Genomic DNA, 18,141 nt, shown 5'->3' with positions numbered 1-18,141 from the left:
AAAGGACAGTCTTTTGACATAATTGCAAGCTACAAAATGTAGAGCTTAGTATGAAGAAGATGCTTAAGGTGCTAAGAGAAAAAAATGTACTGTTTTCCTCTTATCAGGAAAAATCATAATCTGGCTTTAGGCAAGAAACCTTTCTCCTAATCATCAAGGTAGAATCTGAAAAGTGATGGGTCTTAAGTCAAGTAAGGAAATGAGTCCTTGAAGAACAAAGTACATGGTTTAATTTATTATATTGTCAATCCTTGTACAGTTGTGTATGTAAGGTTCATGTTTTAAAAGCAAACTCAGGTAAGTAATTTGCTTAAAATAATAAGCTTGATGAAAATTTTTAGCCTAAAATATAATTATTTCTCAAATATATGAGACCTATTTACAGCTATTAATCATTACTCAACTTTCAATAAGCTACCAGCTTGTCTCAATGTAAATTTTATTGAGCATCCAATCAAGAACAGCAGTGCCCTATCCACTTACCCAATACTATTTAATTTGCATGTGCTTAAGCCTGCAAGAGGTGTATTTAAACTTTAGCTCAAAACTGGTATTTGTCAGATTGTTATGTAAAAACTCGGAAAACATATTTTTACAAATTCATACATACAATTTTTAGATGTTAAGTCCACCAGCATACCTCACAGAGAACTTAAATTAAGACAAGGTCCCTCTATAAGGATGTTTCTTTCACCAGGTAAAACTGATACTGGGTAAATTAAAATACTTGCTCTGAATTTTTATCCTGCGAGGGCTGGGTTAGTTTCCTCCAGGGATTGTATGCGGAGTCTATACTGTAGAGGCGCATGTGCATGGCCAACACGTGAAACAGCTGATCTGAAAGGGGAAGAAGACAGATTGCTGAGTATTACATACAGTGATATGAACTGTTTTACATTAAATTGCCATCATGTATTTTACAAGATTCTGAGAAGCCTGTCACGTCATTCCAAATAAGCTGGTACCCTAACAAGCATATTTTTATTAAGGATTGATTTATTTTTAAAAAGATGATTTGAAGAGAAATAAGATTTCAACACAAGGCAGTGAACACATGCATATATACAGAAAAATGTTTCAGAGAAAAGCTGTTTAGGAAGTTTTGACCAGATCTCAGTTGTTTTGGTGTTCCATGTACTTAATTACAGGCCTTTTTAAAAAATCCTGCTTCATATGCTGTTATGTTGCCATGGTTCCATACTCACTTCACTTGCCTCCCCAGTTTATGCCACAAGTGGTGACTTCTTAAACAACTATTCTTAACAGAGACTGATATACTTTTAATTGATACACTTTTAGCTTTCATTCCTCTCTCTTACTGTTAAGTTCTGTGCACCGTATATTTGAAATTTAATCTAAAATTGCTACAAGTCCTGGCCTATGGCAGGACCACTTTGGTTCTTCATCTTTAAAAGGTTTATTATTCCTTCCGCTTTCATATGTTTATTTTGTAGGTAACTTTTATACAAAAAAATTCCCAAACCCACAAAAGTCTGACTACACAGCAATGACACTAAAGTAGCAACAGTCTTTATAATGTCAGAGACTTGTCTGTACAACCTGCAGGCAGAGTTTGCTGATATTCATCATTTCAAAACCTTCTGTACTGCCACTGTATCAAAAAGATTATTTGCAAAACACTTGTAGAATTTTTCTAACAGAGGATGTATAATTACTTTTGGTGATTTACTGAGGTATTTTATATTAAAATGCACATTTCATATTTATCAATGAATCATATGATCACACAAAGACAACATAAAACCCTTCCCTTCATTAAGCCAACCAAGAAGGCAAGCACCATTTAGGTCAAGAGCATTTTCAGAAAGGTACATGCAACAAAAGGCACAGAATGGTTTGAGTTGGAAGGGATCTTTAAAGGTCATCTAGTGCAAGCACCCTTCAATGACCAGGGACATCTTCAACTAGATCAGGGACTATTCAGGATTCAGACTTTACTTTTACAATGAATCTTCTTTTATCTTCGTAGGTTTATGCTGAAATAATTAAAGTATCATTTCCCACAATTTTGCTTACTTTTTTCTTCCTGTCACACTATATTTTGCTATTTGGTGTCATGCTTTTCTCCTGTTCAATTTTCTAGGACCCTGCTTTCTTTCTCCCTTTCATTGTAACTTTTTCCCTTAGTATCCTGACATCATCTATCCTCTCCACCCCTTATTCTTTCAATTGATCCCTTTGCATCTTTCTCTCTAAATTTCTCTACCTCTTTTTGAAACCCACTTGCTCAACCTACACACTCACAGGTCCTCCTTTTCAAGTAGAAATAGCAGCTATTAATTTATTTTCCATAAATAGACAATTACTCAGAGGTATGCAATGGCCAAAAGAGTCGCATGATGAAATCAGCTGACTGCCAGAGCCTGAGGGCTGTAATTAGCTCCTGGGGTTTGTAAAATAATTGGAGCTGTAGATGGCATTGGAACTGATAGCTGCCACCTGCTTTCTGAATAAAAACAGTCAATGAGGACAAAATAAGTCATCTTTTCTCCTGGCAAGAGATTCTTAGCAAAACACTGCTTTGCTGATAAAGTTGAAAATATAAAGTCTGAAAATATACTTCTATTCCATGGAAATAATAAAAAAACCCTCAAGCATGGTTTTATTTGGAATGAAACCCATGGAAATATCCCAGCCTTCCCTCCTGCCTGTTCACTAAAATGAAGGCTTTTCTCCCCCCCTCAACTGCTCCTTGCTTTAAACAGAAACGGGCAACTATTCAAAATGAAAAATAAAAAAAAAAAGGATAAAATTGTTCAGGGTAATTAATTCATCCCCTGTTCCTTTAACTCTCCAGAGCTTTTACTAATATCGAATTAAGCAGGCAAGCATCAAATTCTAGCCCTGGAGAATTTATTTGCAATCTCCAAATGTGTAACATTTATGGAACGGAGACACACTCCAAGAGTGACGGGATGTGCCTGGGAAGATGCCGTCCAGCAGCGTTCGGGCTGCGCTGAAGGCCGCGCAGCTCCCCCGGGCACCCGGCCCCAGGGGCCCTGCCAGCAGCGCCGCTGCCCCACGCGCCGTCCCCACCGCCCCGGAACAGCTCCGGCCAGAGGCACACACCGAGCTTTATTTCTGCTTTACACCGCAGCCACTCCAGTTGCTTTACTTAGCACTTACTGTGACTACGAACTACTGGAGAAAGCCAAGGAAAACACAGAGCGCGGGGAAGCAAGAACTGGCAACTTGATTGTGCACCAAGTGCTTGGTGCTGCACCACGTCCTTATCGCCTGAGGGACTCGCAGAAACCTGCCCCGAGGACTTCTCCTGTGTATTTATGGAATGCGTAATTCCAAAACAGAAGCATAAAAATACGGAGTGTCCTCCCATTCTCTTATACACTACTTGGAACCTTTAAAATACATGTAAGGAATGTTTTCAAACAAGTAGCAGCAAAACATTGCAACAATGGCCCACAAACATCTGTAGCCAGGCTTGTGAAGACTGGGAAGGAACCTCACCAGGTGTCCTAATCCCTCTGGCCCTCCAGTCCATCTTCCAGCCGATTCTCCCCAGGAGAGCCCACCCTTGTAAGGAGGAAAGACAGGACCTGGTTGAAGCTCAGAGTCACCAAAAGATCATTCTTAACCAATTTTTGTAGGAAGAATATTAGATACAAAAAGTGCAGCAGCAACAAAATTTGAAATAAATTGAATATGATCCTCCTCTGCTAATAACTTTGTAATATTTGAGGCAGGCTGCATCCAGATAATTTGAATAAATATAAAAATCAGACAATTTGGATGCACAATATAACTCATTGCTGCAAGTCATCAGGGGCTTAGGAGGGTTCTAAAATTTAGACATTTGAGTGGGGAAGAGTACCACATGATCATAGAATCAAGTATTGCCTACACTGATGCACTGCTGGCAAACTCAGCTTATGTCTTTGTTTTCACAGAATACATGTAAAGCTTAAACAATGCTTCATAGAATCATCTGGATTAGCAGTTAGAACTAGCTTTCAGTCCTATTAGCATTCCTTAATCCATTTCTAAAAATAATGAATTGTTATTTTGTTATTGTCACTGCTGTTCCTGGTAGATTTACTTCTTGGAGTTAATCTATTTGTTGGAGAGGAGCAATAAACTCAGCTGGAATCTGTACTTTCAAAAGAGCAGCTCAATGGATAAGACACTGTCTTTGCAATGAGACTGAAGCTGTAAGAGGAAGCATTGTAATATTGCTCCTCTCACAAACCCCAAAGGTAATGGGTATTTTGTCTATATATCCACACTGCACCAGCACCTGCAGCTGCATTATTTACTGTTTTTAATAATAAAGCATACTCATTTTACAAATGTTGACAAAGCTCTTAAAAATATTCTGCTGTTACAGTGCAAAAAGCAGGAGTCCACAAAGGCAGTTTCACAGCCCTTTTCAGGTTTAGTGTGATATGCACAGCACAAAAGAAGACTAGATTCAAGACATAAAAAGACAGCAATTTGATAAATGAATTCTAAAAATGCTGTGCTCAGTCGACAAAAATGAGTGATTCAGGAAGCTGCATTCAGATTTAAGTTTTGGTCTTGTAATCTTGGTCTGATCTTTGCCAAAGTGATCCCAAACTTCTACATAACTTTTGCGGCCTTTTTTCCTACATGTTTTTTCTGCTCTCTTGACTGGTAAAGCAAACTCTCAAATTACCAGAGTTCAAATCAGATGATGTTTTCTGTTATTAATTCGTATTCCACAATGTAGAGCAATGTGCTGTCATAATGAAAACAAGCTAAGGAATTGGCTGCCTTTGTCATGCTTGCAACAGTCTAGATAATGTGTTTCTACTCCCTCTATTTTAGGATATATTCTGCTGTCATAGAGTTTTCTGTTTTGATTCAGATTTCCCTTTTTACATTCCCTAAATTAGTATTCATATCTACAATGTGAAAACATCACAAAGTGACACAGCAGTTCAGTGAAGGGGGGACTGAAAACATCCTTGTCTCAACTGTGAAGATCTTACCAGACCAGGGATGCTTCCCCCTTCTTCTCCCAAAGTTTCCTGGGACTATGAAGAAGAATGTAGACTTTAACTAAAACCACTTGATACAACCAGATGGGACTTGATTGTCAATAAGGAGATTAAGAAATATTTTTCTCCTGGTAGAGATTTACTAGTCCACTTAGCAACAGCAGCTGCAAAGATCTGCTGACAACATCTTCCCATTCATCACTGATCCAGTGGACTTGAATCAGTAAAAAAAACATGAAGGTCAGGAAAAGCCTATTAAGGCATTAAGATTGGATAGACTTTACAAAATCTCTTACATCTTCACTAAGTCTTAACTGCTGATTAAGCAGCTAATTACCCTCTATACCAAACTCACCAGTGTATGAAATCAACTTTAGCAACAGAACCTATTTTTGCTTCGCCCATACTAGATATTAGTGGCATACCAAGTGTTTTAGAAAATACTTAAGATCATCTGCTGGTGAGAAAACTGCTTATTCCAAGTTAGCATGAATGGGCACCAAGGATCTGCAAACTGACAGCTCCTAACTGAAAAAAAAACTCCAAACCAAGCAAACAAATCCAAAAACCCAAGCCCTGCAACACCAAAAAACCCAACCAGCCACAGAAACCCACTGTAGCAAGGCATTCCTGAAATCTTCTTTTATTCTCTTTATTTTCAGTGGCTGCAGAGAGCTGCATAGGACTCTTTGCAACCATACCCACATCAATGACTATAGGAGAGAGACAGCTGCAACTCAATCTTGCAAATCATAAAAGAATTATGTTTTTCTCCCAACAGGAAATACTACATAGCTCTAAGCATCACTGTCCATATTGGTAAAATGGAGACAGCCATTACTTTCAACCTGGTTGAAAAATTTGATACAGACAAATCATGAAGAGAAACAATGAGTTTCTATGTTCACAAAAACACTAAAAGCACTGACACTAGCATTACAATCAAGATAAAGGCTTCAAATGAATAAGAAAAAGAAAACCAAAACAAACCAACCAACCAACAAAAACAATTCCAACAAAGCAATACTGTTTCTCAATGTTTAGAGCCATTCCAGAAATTACAAATGTGCGAGATGTTCTACTACGAAGAGTTTAAACAACTCTTAAATAATTTTTTGATGTCCGATTGTAAATAACATGCTTTCCAATTAATGCAGTTGATGGTGCACTGCCAGACAGGTATTTGTGGGAAGCATAAGAATAAGGAGCTCATTTACAGAGAAACTGAAGCCAGAGGACAAGAGGATAAAATATTTAATCTTTACCCAAAATCCTAATCCTATCCTTCTCACAAAGGGGAAAAAGGAAAACAAAACAAAACAAAAAAAGACTAGACAGACAAAAAGAAAAGTACTACTTAAAAGTTAAAAAAGGAAGATTATAAATTCATTTATATGTAACTCTTAAATTTTGTGGATCTGTTCATCAACTAGTGCAAGATTACCAGAATACAAATAGCAGAGAAAAACATCTACACAAGTTTAAAGAGAGGTCACAGAGTCAGAGAATGCTTAGGGTTGGAATGGACCTTAAAGATCTTCTAGTCCCAATCCTCCCAGACCCCTGCCATATTCCAATAGACCAGGTTGCTCGAAGACTTATATAAAAACTGTACCAAGAAATCGTAATTATTCAGCCTTATTGCTGTGTTGGGACCCTGTTCGATAAATACGGAATAATGAAGACGAACAGGTCTATTACACTTTATAACAGAGAAAAAAGACTTGTACAGTTGTTATGTATCACAGTTTTCCCTAAACCCATGAGAATTTGCAAGGCCATAGACTGTAAAACTGTAATGTAGTCCTTCAAATAGGACTTGATTTTTAAGTAAAAAATAATAGGATACTATTTGCATTTTTTGGTTGCACACACATACAAAACTTTAAGCCTTAAAATGGCAATTTTGCAGGCAAATTTTCTTCACCATTCTTCTCACACACATTTGGTCACTGATACTGAGAGCTGCATTAATCATTCTTAATTTTACTTCCCAAGAGAAGCTGCCCTCATGGTGCAATCTACTTAAACAGCTCTTGACCTATTTGTTCCCACCATCTTCCCTGATGTTTGCTGCTGTAACAGCTCACCTGGGACAATATATTCCATTTTCCATAATATCTAATCACCAGACTTCACAGTTGTTACAAGACTGATACAAAGTGGTATGCTCAATAACAAGAAACCCCTCAGTATGTCACACACAGAAAAAGCCAAACCAGGTTATGTTTTAAATTACTTCTGCTGAACATGACATGAAAGATGTTTAGAAACAAAAAAAGCCATTTCAATACTGTGCAAGAAAGACTTAAATGAAACAGTACTCAAGTTTTAGATGGGGTATGGATTTTAAAAACCATTCTTTCCTTACTGCAGAAGACAATGAAGAAGTTGAAGGTACATTTTAAACGAAACTTCAAAAAGAGGATTGATCTTAGAAAAATAAATTACTATGGAAGCATTATAAAATATACCTCAGAATATGAATCTACAGAACTGCAATTTTTCATAACTTAAATGCATGGATATTGGAAGTGGCAATGAAGGAAACACACAATTATATAATGGTTTAATGAAAACAAACCCTGCTATACATGTAAAGCTAACTCTGCTCCCACTAGTCATATTCAGTCTAATGTCCAAACCTAAGTATAATAGTATTAAATGGAAATACTGTACAGGTCTGTTCTAGGAGAATCCCATTACCTTACATTAAAAAACAAGTCTATTTTAATGCAAGATTAAGTATGACTAGATTGCTACATAACAATTTTTCGAAGTAGCAATACAGAACATAAACAACATGTGGACATTTTAACAATGAATAGATGAAATACATTCACCTCTCTGTGCTGCTTAAAACAACACATTCATATACGTGGTGCCTTTACATGGAAGGTCTTCAATGTTTCTGGAGTGCAAGATAAATATTAAAAACAACAATATGACTGACTTAGATGTAAATAAGAAAATTTACCATTCTACCCAAACTGTGGAAAAAAAACAAGTACATTGTGTTAAGATGCTGTCCACATCCCTTTATCAGAAATATGACTACAATCCTTTTAGCAACTGCTAAAGGAAAAAGCACTAGTACAACACACTCAAAATTACACAACCGTTTAAGAAAGGAACAGAAAAATATTATTGTAAACAAAGTACAATGTACTGTAAGTAGAACAAGACAATAAAATCAAGATATGTTATCAGGTTTAAAAAAATCATCAATATGCTTTTTAATCAATATTCTAGCAATTTCAGATTAAACCCCTGTGATTTTAACAGTCAAATCACATCATGGGGGAAAAGATTTCTTCTCCCTAAATATATGCACAATTTTGAATACAAAGGGGATAATCTTTAACGTCCCTTCCAACCTAAGCCTTTGTGATTCTATGAAAACAAAGCTTTTCTCACTGGGCTATTTTACTTTTCCTACAGACAATTAATGCACAGTTTCACGGTGGGTTTCCAACCAAAAAAGATGTATTTTATGAACATTTTATATTTTGTAAATTAGCACATATTTTTAAAAGCAACAGTTGATGAGATCTTAAAGCTTCTCTTTAAAAAGACAATTTTTTTACTTCTTATGTGTGAGAAGGATCTCTAATTTTTAGTAAGTTTAGTTTGTTCCAGTAATATATTTTGATGAAAGGAAAATCTGTTCATTTTCTGAAACATAGAGTCAATGGCAAAATACTAAAAAGGCTGGAAAAATAAGTAAATATGACATATGAATTTAAAATGGACTTAAAACTGTCATGCCTAGCTGAAGTATCCATCCAGCATAAGACAATTCTTCAGTGAAAATACATCCTCCATGTATCATTTCTAATTTTGTAATTCTCCAAAAAGAAATTTCTCCAGTGAATAAAGTATTTCCCATGTATTTCAAGGCTTGAGAAATATGTATTAAAATTCCTGACAACTCTTTTCACAGACTGTCAGCAAAAGGTATGCTTTCTTGCAAAGCCAGGTCCTAAGAATGTAAGAGTCCTTCTCTATGCAAAAGGATGTTGAAGGGATGGCGTGGTAAAACTGAGAAAAAAATTAAATAATGTATTATACAAACCACCTAGTGTCAGCTACCAGGCCTTAGCTTGGTGGCATTATTTTTCTTTCTTTTTTCTTCAAATAACACCAAAGAATGAGAAAAACCTTTGACGCCGTTTCTCCCTTAGTATCAACTGCTGTGGTGCAGCAGTTGAATGAAATTAGTTGGGCAGCAACAGAAGACTTGTGTCCTAGAGGGAATGTGGACAGCATAGCACCTGGTGAGATTTCGTTGGTGGCTTGTCACCTCAAAGGATGAGGAAAGCATCCCCCTGAAACTCTGTACCAAAAGACAGAGGTAGGCCTAAGCTTTCTTTTCTCCTATAGAATCTGCTGCCATTGCTACATAAGCTTGACTCAAATAAGCATTAGGAGTAGTAGCAGTATTCTGGCAGGCTTTCCAGTTTTTCCTGACAAAAGAAAATGTCCACTTGTAACTGTTTATATTCCAATAAAAGATTAAAATATTTTATTTTAAGAAAAACACTTCAGGCAGCAAGAAGTTCCTTTATTTGACAATTATTAAAGGTTTTAGAACAACAAAATTTGAAAATTTCTATGAAAGAAAACTTGCAAAACTTTGTGGAAGAACTAGGCAAAACAAAGACATGGTATATTGTAGCTGCATATTTCTAAGTATGACACCAAGTCATGAGATATATTAGCATTCAGAAAACAAACTTCTTTCCTATTGCTAGCAACATCCAGGGTGAAACAAAGTTTTCCTGCTTCACCCTTAAAATATTTCTAGTGTTACTCACAAAATGCAAACTTATTAAAAAATATTAGATGGATAGTATGACAATTGATTTCTAAATAATTGTACTCACAAAATATGAAAAACTTTAATGAAAAATTTGTGCAAATTAGTTTTCAGATTTCTCTAACAGAAACAAAAAACCAAAGACTCCTTATGGCAGAAAAAAAAAGATTTTAAAAGGAAAATTTGATGTAATTTAGAAAATACCAGAAAGAACCAGACATCTTTATTCAATATTCTAATAATTTATACTGCATTTAATAACATGGAACTTACTTAAACACGATCTTTTCCCAGCTGTGCTTGCACCTCCTGAACACAAATTTCCTCCTCGGTGGACCAGCTCAAGTTCCAAGTTTGTTCTGTAAGAAAAACATAACAGTATTGAATGGAACAACATTATTCAAGCTTCTACAGACACAAATGAATAATGACAAACTCCCAGCATACACTAAATGAAATAATAATGTAAACTAACTAGTGTGAAATACTGCCAAAATACAGCTCAGAACAAAACAAACTTTATTAAGATATTGTTATATATGATTTTAAGTACTATATTAACACAGTACTATATTGAGTTATGAGAGAAAAATTAAAAATTGTTAATTCTGTGGCTTTCTGCTGTATGCACACACAGCATAGTAAGGGAACTTATGTGCAAATCTGGAAAGACAATATACAGATTGGCTAACTTTCAGTCAATCACCTACAGCTAAAAAGTGTTCTCTCCATTGGCAGAGCTTTTGTTTCACTTCAGACAATCAGAGAGTACAATGGATATGGCATCAACTAAATATGAATACTGCCTAATTTATAATTAAAGCACTGCCCTTTATAGATAAGTTAGTTAATAAAAGCCTTGGAGGTTAATTCTGAATGAAATGCTATTCACTGCAGCTCATTAGTATGAGCCAGTGTCACTGAATCTCTGCATGCCACACTGATGCTTTCTTTCTTAGTATTACTGTAATCTGATACTTAGGCACCAATTGTTTAGGCCAAGTTTGATAATTTTGTTTAATTTTGGAATTGGATGTTTCACTGCTGCATTACCTTTTACTCTCAAGATGTGGAGCAAACAATTTATGTTATATTCTCTGAAAGCCTGTTTTAGTAAGTCAACATACATTTTAAAAATTAGAATAAAGGAATATAATTCTATTATTCTGAAGTGTTGTTTTGCTAATTCAATCCAAACTGCAAATCTCATTCTAAACATATTTTGTCCTTCAATGAAAAATGAAACAATTTTAGGTTTGATATAATGTGACTGAATCCATATTAAAATCTATTCTAGAATTTTAGGCACATAACATATCCAAGCTAAGAACATCCCCCCGCATTTAAGAAGAAACTAGAGGATGACTTTTATTCAAAACAAATTATTTTCAAGAATTTCAGCTTCATCAACTTGAAAGAATAATACATTTTGATATGCAGTGTTTAAGATATTTTCCTATGTTTTTAAAATAGCAACATTTCTGAATATTCCTATCCCTAAGTTTGCAGCTTATGCCATCCATTTCTGAAGGAATGCTTTAATCCTCTCTAGTCAGAAAAGGCAATTTAACATTGATAATGTGCCTGCTCAGAGCTCCATCTGGTTGCTGCTGATAAGGGCATCTGTGTGACAGGGGAATTTTCCACTCTTCAGGCGATTTGCAGTGCTCACTGAACTTCTGAAAATCTACCAGCAAGGAAGCAGGGACAGGGATTTCATATTAGTGGACAGAATAGCAACTGTAGATCAGCATGTGCTAGTTCATCATGGGAATATGAAGGAAATCAGTAGGTTTTATTTCTACGAACATTCTGACAACTAATTTGTAGAACAAAATCAATGACAGCCTTCCATTAAGACTAAGATAATTAAGATTTAAATCAAAAAGACTACCTGAATATTTAAGAATAATTTTCTAGATCTACAATTTTAAATTTCCCTTTCACCAAGGCATATGTGCCATTTCACAAAAAAAAACCACACAGACAATTCTGAAAAATACTTCTTGCTGGTACATATGAGGTGTCATATAGTACCTTTTACTATAAGGAACGTCAGGAAAGTGATTTCTGTAATCACACACTCTGTTCACATATACAATACTAACTCTCACCTCCCATACTTCTTCATTGTCCCCAGCTCCTCAAAAGCAGCACCTTATAGCTCAGTTTTCTTGGAAATGTAAGTATTAACCTTTTCCTTCAATATGTCTCTTTGAAAACATATCTGTTACTTGGTATAAAAATGCAGAGTAGAGAAAGCATCTTCTGTGAAAATGAACAATTATCCTTCAGAAAATATCCTACATCTGGTACAGACCTCAAGCATTTTTGAAGGAGACCAGTGTATCCCCTCCCTAATTTGAGCTCCCTTCTGCCTTGAGGATCTGTGTACCCTCTGCCCTTTACTAAAGAAAAGTAATGAAGAAAAACTGAGAGCATCTGACAGAAGCATGGAACACAGAGTGGTCTCTGAAAGAATCCTTTGCTATCTCAGAATCCTCAACATAAAGGAAAGAGAATGAGAAAGAAAATCTATATGAGTGTCTTCTTTTCCTATCTAGAAATCTCAGCGTCATTCATTGGAGGAAAACATTTTGTAGAACACTGCCTTTATCCTCCTCACTCACAGAAAAAACCCTGAGAAAATGGATTTTGCTCAGCTGTCCCGACTCCTGATTAAAACCAGACCTACTTCATCCCTTCTTGGGGGCTTTTTTTAAAGGAACGTATTGGGTGGGAAGGGTGATGTCATATTTCTGAGAATTCAAACCAGGACAGAGTAGAAAAAAGTAAAAATGCAATGTCCTTTCCAGAGAGGGAATACATTTGGATGGACTTGCTCTTCCTGTTGGGACAGAAGAAGCACACTGAGCACTATCATTTTTCTCATTTCAATTTACAAACACAACACATGGAAGGAAAAACCCCAGATACTGAGACACAGACTCAGAAGGAAAGAACACATGGCTCTTACATTAGTCTATACGCAGCTCACAGAAAAACCAAAAAGTTTGTGTGCACAGCCAACAAAAGCATGAAACCTACTGCTGTGCAATACATAAACAGTCCTCCAAGACATCACTAGAAATGACAGTCTTCAATGCTTTGAATGTGGAACTGTTAAAATGAAAGCTAGGCACACCTACACTCATCTCATAAATGTCAGCAAAGACAAGGAGGAATGCATGAGAATTGTACAAATTTAACAAGATATGACTCTTGGAAAAGCAGGAGGTAGCCAAGGAACTGCTGTTCCAGCTGTGCATGCAAATCAGGATGCCAAGACCCAGAATGCCTCTTTTGCTAGGAAAACAGACAGCAGCTAGAAGCAAGGTGGTAGAGAGTTCTTTTGTAATTTTTTTCTCTGATAGCGGTGACATATACCTGGGTAAGTAAAAATGAAGAAAAGTAAGTTCCCTTTATCCTGAAGGAGAAAGAATAACCTGCAGCAACTGGCTACATATTGTTTCACATTCCCATTCCAGTATGCAGTAATCCACTGCAAAGCTGGCATTCAGCTGTACACTAGCATCTTTTAGGATAGGAGATGATGTCATTTTCTGATTAAAAATGGAACATGACTTGTAAGATGATTAAGAGCATTTAATTCACATGGAAATATACGGAGTTAATACAAATCTAATTGTATTCAAATGCTCATCTAAACAAGAGTTAAATACCAGGAAAAACTGAAACAGCTGTAGATGGTCTGACAAAAAACAATTAAATGCTTCAGAACACCTACACGTAGAAATGCTCAAAGGTTATGGTTGGTAAGGAACACAAAGGTATCATTATCTCACGAAAAACTCTGGATGGAAATAAGGAAGAAACAGGTCGAATGATAGGAATAATTTACAGAAAGCAAAATTACTTCAGTATGTAATTTTAATTGTGGCTCGTCCGTTGTTTGATTACTTGAAATGAAACACATAATAAAATCATACAAAGCAAACTCTTCCAGTTTGGAAGATGACGTACAGATTTATTTCCATAAATGCAAACTGTAAAGTTGTATTAAAATGTCTATTTGAAAGTTTAAATTTTTTAACCCTATAGTTCTTATGCAATTATCAAGTAGTAGAAGCAGGTAAATCTGGATTTCTGCACTGAAAAGCAAGACAAGTTAACTACCTTGAAGCTGATCTGCCAGATTCACTCATAAGTGATCTTATGAGTTGCAGTAACAATACAGTAGGCTGGATCCAACACCTGAAATTCCTCAAACATGGATAAATGGAAAATCGGTGACAAAAGTCTAACCCTAACAGGAAGAGGTCACAGGGAGTACAAGTGACATATCCTAATCTTAGTGGTCAACCATGATTTCTTTCTCCAGCAGGGCAAGCAGCAATGAAATGCTGTTCTGGTTTGAGGTATTTTTAACTCTTTGAATGAAAACAAATCTTGAGCTCTGTGTGTAAATATAAAAGTAATACATAGATACATTGCAAATATGTTTATCTAGCATTTTAGAAGTTATATAACATTGCACCCAGAAATGTATTTAACACCATTTTTGTATCTTAAATGGCATGTCAAGTTATGGTTATAAGTAATCATACTTTGATATGTGAAATATTAGCTTTGAGTCCTTTGTATTTCTGGAAGGGTATTTGTATTGATCAAAAACGTAATTGCTAAAAATCCCAATATTACTTATCCTTGTCTAGCATATAGCACATAAAAATATAGAATAACCCTTTAACTTGCTATGTATAGAATTTCATAGCTCTTCTGTATCAGTTAAAATACTCTGAAAGAATACAGATAGTATTTATTTTAATAGAATAATACAATAATACCAGTTGGAGGAGAATTCTAGAGATATTAGATGGTCTAACCTTCTTTGAAAAGTGGAACTTTAGTGAGTCCTGCTGAGCCAAGCCTTGAATATTTCCACTGCTTATACAACAAAGGGACTCAGCAATGAGAGTTTATGAAACTGCAATAAAAAAATGCTACTGAATGGCATCACTTCTATTCTTGCAGTTTCTCTGCAGACAGCACCTTCCCCTGCAGGCCTCACTAAGTCAGAGTTTAGAAAATTATTTGCTGAGTGAGTTTATCAAGTTCTTATGGGAAAACCTGGTATTACAGTAACTCTGAATAGATTAACCATTCAGACTACCTTAACATTAATGGCATAGAAGGAGGGCCTGATTTTCTTGGAAAGTGTATGTGACACTGACCACTCTATAACTACACTCAAACGTCACCAAAAAATACTGCTGGTTTCAACAGTTTTTGAGAAGTCTAAAGACTATATGAAGAGAAGTTCCTCATTGCTGATGTAATAAAAAAGCTCCTTCTGTGATCTTCTTTTAAGTAAATAAAACTAATGTGTGGCAGAGAGATAAATACCTTGTGATTTAAAAAAATTAGCAATATGGCAGTGATACAGAAAAAATCTCATTCTGTAGAAGACAGATAAAGTAGATTTGACAATTTGGGAAAAGAAAGCAAAACAAGAAACGCAACATAAAATTTTGATTTATGGGAAGCAAAACCTTGAATTAAGAACAAAACTAAGTAAGCATATGACACTGTTGTCTGGGTTTTGTGCCACTGCTACACATAGGAAAAATGAACTGAGAGGCACATGTTTTCATCTTGCATAATGCCTGTATATGAAAATCAGAAAATGTAACCTTGATGTACTGAGTACGCAAAAAGTCCTTTTTGGAGAGGATGAAATAATTTTAAATGCTTTTTTTTTAAAGAAGAAAGCTATCTAGTGACTAAAAGAAAAAATATAAAAAGAAAAACATACCCACCTGGCTACAGAATACATAAACAGGAAATCATTGTCAGGTGATCCAGGAGTCTTACTATAATCTGTATACTTCTTCTGTGTGGTACTTTTTATATCTTTCATTACAGATTCCATTTCTTTACTGAGGTTGGTTTCAGACTACGAACAAAGACACAAATGAAGATTAGTTAATTTTACCTGAAGAAATGCAGTAGCTGATTGTAAAGCGCAGCACTTTCCTATTTGTAAAACACATTTGCAGGTTATGAAAAAATATGCATTAAAAGTCAGTATTCCGTCTCACAGAAGTGTCAAGATATCTTGGAAAGTTAATCTGATTTGTTCTGAATATGAAAACATAACTGGTTTGTCCATCTCCTAAGTTTAAGAACCTCAGTGCTTGTGCTATTTTAAAGTACATTTGCACTGCACAGGTACACAAAAACACAAAGCATCTCCATCGAGACTTGAAGGTAACAAAATTTAATATAATTTATTCTGTCATTCAGAGGACCTCACGAAGCTTTGTAACACATGAGCATCTGCAAATGGTTCTTTCTGTAAAATGAATAGTCCATACCTTACAAAGTTCTTAAGAGATATTGTTTAAATAGCTTCCAGTTACAAGACTACTGCTGTTTTTTCATTGCATGGAAATTATAAATATATTTCATATTACATGACTTCATTCTATGTAAATTACTGTGGAGAAAACTGAAAATGTACTCAATAAAAAAATTATATTAATCACATTTTGTCACAGCTTTCAACTGTTTATTTTCAGTAGGTAATGCAGTAAATGCTCTAAGTTTCTTGATAAGAAAACAATAGTATGTTGCCTTCAGTATCAGAAGAAAATGAACTTTCCGAGGTTGCCAGGATTCTAAGAGATCAAAAATGCAATATAATGTAAAAACTGAAAGGTAGAGGCAAATTAACAAGGATCTTTCTGCCTTACACTGATGCTTACTGGGAAAGTTCCCAGCTGTTCTTGAAGGTCTTCCACCTCTTGCACAAGATCTTGCATACACTTGTTACTGTGACTTTGCCAAACGCTTCTTTCCATGTTGTTTCCAGGATAACAAGGAAGAACGCTGTTGGCAAACTGCCTACACAGGGGACAGGTAAATTCTCCTTTGTCCACTGAAAAACCCTGGAGGACTTGGTCATTCTAAAAGAAAATAAAGAAGATGGAGCTGAAATTTGTGAATGATTATTGTTTTTTTAGCTTGATAATTCAGATGTATAGCTGAAAAAACTAAGTCAAAAACCTAAAACTGCAAAGAAAGAATAATTAGAATAGTTACCCATTTTACTGAAAAAGGTCTTAGCTACTAGAGACTGTCTTACAATCCTCCAACTCAATTTTCCTGATTTTTAAGCACTCTCCATTGTCAACAATATCCCCATAATAACACAGAAAGACTTCAATGGAGTATTTCCAACATTTCATGTGTGTTGTCTCTGACAATTCCCATAAAGTCTGAGACTCCAAGTACAGGCTGAAAAAAGCCTTATCAAGTAGTCACTGGCAGGCAGTGTGAGAAGAACCCTGATTATTTCTTGTATCACATGAAGGATGAAAGAATGGGCACAGAAGTACATGTTTGGAAAATGAGGACGTGTCCTCAGTACTCCTGTTAACTGGCAAGAAACCTTGCTTCAGCTTCATGAGTTGCCTCCATGGTTTCCCATGTTGATATCTAACTGTATTATGTAAAAATAAATGTTTTATCCAGATGAACATAGGTCTATATAAATTATTTCAGTCCTAAAAATGGTAGTAAATAGTCAAAATTATTATGCACTCATCTACATACTAGTGAAACATGCTAGGATCAGAAGTTCACTTAAATAATCTAGAATCTTCAAGAATACAATTACATGGAGTAACAGTTTGTTTCAAGTTTAATAGAGAATCCACCAGAAAAATGATTTCAGAATTTATATGATGCAAAAAATCACTTTTCCAAAATTCCATAAAGTGAGACTCTACCATCAAAGTCCAGATTTTGCTGCTATATTACTTTATGTGATTTTCATGTTATTTTTTATTTATTTATCTTGATGACACAATTACTGTTGCAAGCAAATTTAAATTAATATGGAAAAGAATTCATCATGGGATCCAAGAAAGGTTGCACACCTTCCAGTTTCTTTAGAGGTTAAGTTTCACACAGTAGGAACAACGCTGATACTGAAAATACAAGGAATTGCTCACAGTTTTTCTCAAAATGAAAAGAAATAAACAAAAATTACCAAAAAAATCCTAAACCACAAAAACAAACTAACAAAAACCACAAACACCCTCCTCCACCGACCATCCCCCTCCCCCAAACAAACAAAACCCCACCAAAAGACCCACCCGACCCAAAAGCTGAAGAAATATCCTGTAAAGTAATCTTGAGCACAAATGCTGCTTCATATGAAACAAGTCGTCATCACTTAGTCTTTACTTTTTTGTGCTGGTTAATTTTGCACAAGATTCTTTCTGATATATCAGAATAACAGAAAATAAAGTACTTTTGTTAACAATGTCAAGATGCAACAACAGATTTAGTTAT

The 18,141-nt window shown here is 35.4% G+C and overlaps 1 protein-coding gene across 5 annotated transcripts in view; it reads right to left on the bottom strand.

The window, feature by feature from the left end:
• Positions 1-685: 685 nt before the first annotated feature.
• UBR3 (ubiquitin protein ligase E3 component n-recognin 3) overlaps positions 686-18,141 on the bottom strand; it is an 80,504-nt gene continuing 63,048 nt past the window's right edge. For 3 of the 5 annotated variants that reach the window (XM_068195810.1, XM_068195812.1, XM_068195814.1), the window contains 4 exons: positions 16,536-16,748; positions 15,600-15,736; positions 10,093-10,178; positions 686-837 (listed from right to left, as the gene is read on the bottom strand). In XM_068195810.1, the coding sequence (XP_068051911.1) occupies positions 719-837; positions 10,093-10,178; positions 15,600-15,736; positions 16,536-16,748 (555 nt within the window). In that variant the 3' untranslated portion in view covers positions 686-718. The remainder of the gene's footprint in view (positions 838-10,092; positions 10,179-15,599; positions 15,737-16,535; positions 16,749-18,141) is intronic. The other 2 variants (XM_068195811.1, XM_068195813.1) reach the window with 1 other exon arrangement.

The sequence above is a fragment of the Anomalospiza imberbis genome, chromosome 7 (assembly GCF_031753505.1).
Source record: "Anomalospiza imberbis isolate Cuckoo-Finch-1a 21T00152 chromosome 7, ASM3175350v1, whole genome shotgun sequence".
In the NCBI taxonomy this organism is placed as follows: domain Eukaryota; kingdom Metazoa; phylum Chordata; class Aves; order Passeriformes; family Viduidae; genus Anomalospiza; species Anomalospiza imberbis.
Note: the sequence above shows the minus strand (reverse complement) of the source record. Positions and strands in the feature narration are given on the sequence as shown.